At 43.9% G+C, this 3,259-nt stretch overlaps 1 protein-coding gene across 1 annotated transcript in view; it reads right to left on the bottom strand.

The window, feature by feature from the left end:
• Positions 1-576: 576 nt before the first annotated feature.
• The window catches only part of NUP210L (nucleoporin 210 like), an 85,010-nt gene continuing 82,327 nt past the window's right edge, over positions 577-3,259 (bottom strand). Inside the window, exons 30-32 of the mRNA XM_019627298.1 lie at positions 1,733-1,840; positions 911-985; positions 577-824 (exon numbers count right to left, since the gene is read on the bottom strand). Of these exons, the coding sequence (XP_019482843.1) occupies positions 724-824; positions 911-985; positions 1,733-1,840 (284 nt within the window). The 3' untranslated portion in view covers positions 577-723. The remainder of the gene's footprint in view (positions 825-910; positions 986-1,732; positions 1,841-3,259) is intronic.

Raw genomic sequence — 3,259 nt, 5'->3', positions numbered from 1 at the left:
TACTAATCTCAAAATTCTACTGTCTAAAGCTGGGATGAATGGATAATAAAAGGGGCTTCTTATGAGCTGAAGCTCATAGTAGGTCCTTATGTGTTTAGGTAATAGCTGAAGGAGTTGAGAAAGACGTCGCTTTCCTGTGGGTGGACCAGCAGGCATTATTTTGATCTGTCTGGGGGTGGGGCAGGGTAAGTAGGTTGCTGTCAGTTAACCTCTGAACCTTTTTCTTCCAGGATGCTCCTTCAGAAGGAAGCAGCACTAAAAGCCCCCTGAGTCAAGATGAGTGAGGAAGCATCCCAATAAACACATTTTGGATATATCCTGTTTATTGTCTTGTTTTTACTGCTAGGAAGTTCCAACCTCAAGTATTCAGGGGCAACCAGAAGAGTGGACTGCTAGTCATTTGGGGCAAGTAAGTAGCCAAATACTTAAAAAGTCCATTTGGGACATTTTTATCCACCTAGGCTGAGTAAATCTTTGGAGCTTGATTTTGATTAAAAAATGTAATATACCCTATAAATGGGATACTTGCACTTTTCTGTTCTCTTAGAATTAAAGAACAAGAACTGACAGGTGATCTTTGAAACACAATGTAGCACACCACTTTAATACGAAACAGTTTAGGGGGCTTTATTTCCGGTTCTCAGGAGCGTTGTTTGGATGCTTATTGTCTAGGGCTAGAAATCTCCAGGCTCCTACCGTTAAGGGGACTTGTCCAAGTGGAGGTCAGTGCCTCATACTCCACAGCCAGTGTTGTAGCCGGCTCTGGGCTGGTGGGGGTTGTGGACTCAGGAAGGGAGGGGGAGAACATATGGAGGAGTAAGAACCTGGAAATAAATGGGGAGGGAGATAGACGATGGGTGAATAAAACACAGATATCTGAGAGTTGAAGGAGATAAGGATGATTCTTTACCTGCCTGTGGTGTTCTCAGAGTTGGTACGTAAACAACTGGAACTGTCTGTATCTTGTTTAGGAAGGCGTTGTATGCTGGAAAAAGAACAAGGGAGCTGTCATTCAAGAGGCTGATGTGTTTCCGTTATAGGAAGGCCCTAAGGGAGGGGCAGAGTCAACTATGAAATGCAGAGATTAAGTATTGTTATAAAAAAGTAACACTTCAGATGACTTCCTAGTGATATACTTAGGAAACTTGTCGTTTTTACAGGTTTATTTATTTATTTTTTAAGGTATTTTCTTTTGACTTCTGGCCAAAAAGATGGGGAAACTGCAGGTGTGGACAAAAGACTGCGTTGTCGGAAAAGTCATGACGCATTTGCAACGAAAAACAAAAATTACGAAGGCCGGCCGAGTGGCTCAGTTGGTTAAGAGCTCACTCGAGTTTGAGCTCTGAGCAACAGGGTCCCCTGTTTGATTCACGGCCCGAGCTGAGCTGCCAACAGGTGGCAGGATGGCTCGGCTAAAACAAAAATTACGTCATGACTTTGCCGACAACCCAATAGTATGTGTTGTGTTGCTTGAATCATCTTTAGCTGGAAATAGAAGCAAAACTAGCCATTATCTCAAAGTTTAGCAGCGACTTCTGCGGCTGAGTGGTATTTGCCTTGTTCCATTTACTGCTTGGTGGTAGTAAATTGAGCAGGACCTTTATTAACCCATCAGGTGCCTAGCTAGGGCAGCTAAATCAGTTTCAACGATTCGTCCCAAATTAGATGTGATAACTAATTTTCATCCTTATTTAATTAGTTTGACATGGTGCTGAATATAAGGACTCCTTACCTAGAAAGATGAAAGCTGTTGATGCCAGCACTGCAAAGAGGGTGTAGAGGAGGAGCTGGTAAGAAGAATCCCCGAACTTCTGGAGTACCCTTGAATCTTCACACTGGTCTGTGCATTGGCCAGAAGGAGAGATGATAGTTAACTTAATTCCCAGGGCAGACACTGCACTTGAAAGGTTGTGTGGTCCTAAGAGCATCTAGCAGAAGCGCTCAACCCAGCCCCCCAGGAAATGGTTAGCTTGTTACCAGAATAAAGAGAGAACCTGTACATGGCCCCATTGCTCTGGCTTTTTCCTGTCTCCAAAGTAATAAACTACTAATTCTTGAGCCTCTTGTTTCTTGTCTCACTTGACAAAAGAATAAGTCCTCCACCCCTTTAACCTGCCTGTTAACCTTTCCTGTGTTAACCAAACTTGAGACAATCAAGGGTGATTCTGATTCTAATGTGCAACATTTCTTTGGATCCCCAGTGACCTCTTAAATCCAGGGGCCCCTTACCCTGTTTCAGAATGTCAGTTCTGGGGGAACATTTTGATTTTTATGTAAAACTTGAGACTCATGTCTTTGAAGCATACTTGGCATCTGCCTTTGGTTATTTCAAATTCTTCAGCGCCTGGAACTTGCCTGCCCCCCAAACAGCCTGAAATTCCAGGCCTTCCCGTATCAATTGTTGGCCCTCATACCTAGTTCCAATAGTTCGCCTCTAGTGAAGGCCCTCTGGACTCGAACCTCCCACCATACGTCACTCTGTTCACAGACTGCTTCACTTGGAAGAATTTGAGGTTGCTTGAAGTGTGTACACTAAAAACTTTCCCTAATCCATGATCAGGTCCTACTGTTGAAAGTGACTAAAACAGGAGGCATATCAACTTTTCTCGCACCCCACTGTTCTATGCTGAACTAATTGCTATCTCCCCAGTTGAGCCCTGTCTTATGCGGGGATTTCTGCAGCAGGGACCATAGGTGGCATGTGCCAGTAGGCGCTCTGCTTGTGAATGAGCTTGAAGGTTGGGCTGGATGTTTATCTGGCCACTCCATGCACCATGGTTGTACTCTTGCACCTGTTCCTCCTATCTCCAATGGTTAACCATTGTTCTGCCGTGAGCAGCTTTGGCAGTCTGAAGCCTATGGATCCCATCTCGGAATGTTTTTTTACGATTTCTTACTGATATTTTAAATATTGACATCAGTCCCTGTGAAATAAATTCTTTTAAAACCCAGGTGAACACCCTATAACTAGTATACTTAGAAACCAAGAGGATCCCTTAAAGATGAAAGGTACAAGGCGAGACCAGCATGAAGATGTAGAATTGAAATTTTTTTCTCGCTGGCTTTCAAAATGGAAGTTAAAACGGGGGCACAAAATGGTACCTTTGGTTTCTTTTTTCCTTTAGCTGAGCCCGCAGCTCAGCGGCTGCTCAGTTCTGGCCGTGAATGGAACCGGTGACACTTGTTCAGAACTCGCACTCTTGAGCGAGCTCTGAACCAACTGAGCCACTCGGCTGGCATTTTTGTTTCTTTTTAAAAC

This window comes from Hipposideros armiger, unplaced genomic scaffold (genome assembly GCF_001890085.2).
Source record: "Hipposideros armiger isolate ML-2016 unplaced genomic scaffold, ASM189008v1 scaffold_729, whole genome shotgun sequence".
NCBI lineage: Eukaryota > Metazoa > Chordata > Mammalia > Chiroptera > Hipposideridae > Hipposideros > Hipposideros armiger.
Note: the sequence above shows the minus strand (reverse complement) of the source record. Positions and strands in the feature narration are given on the sequence as shown.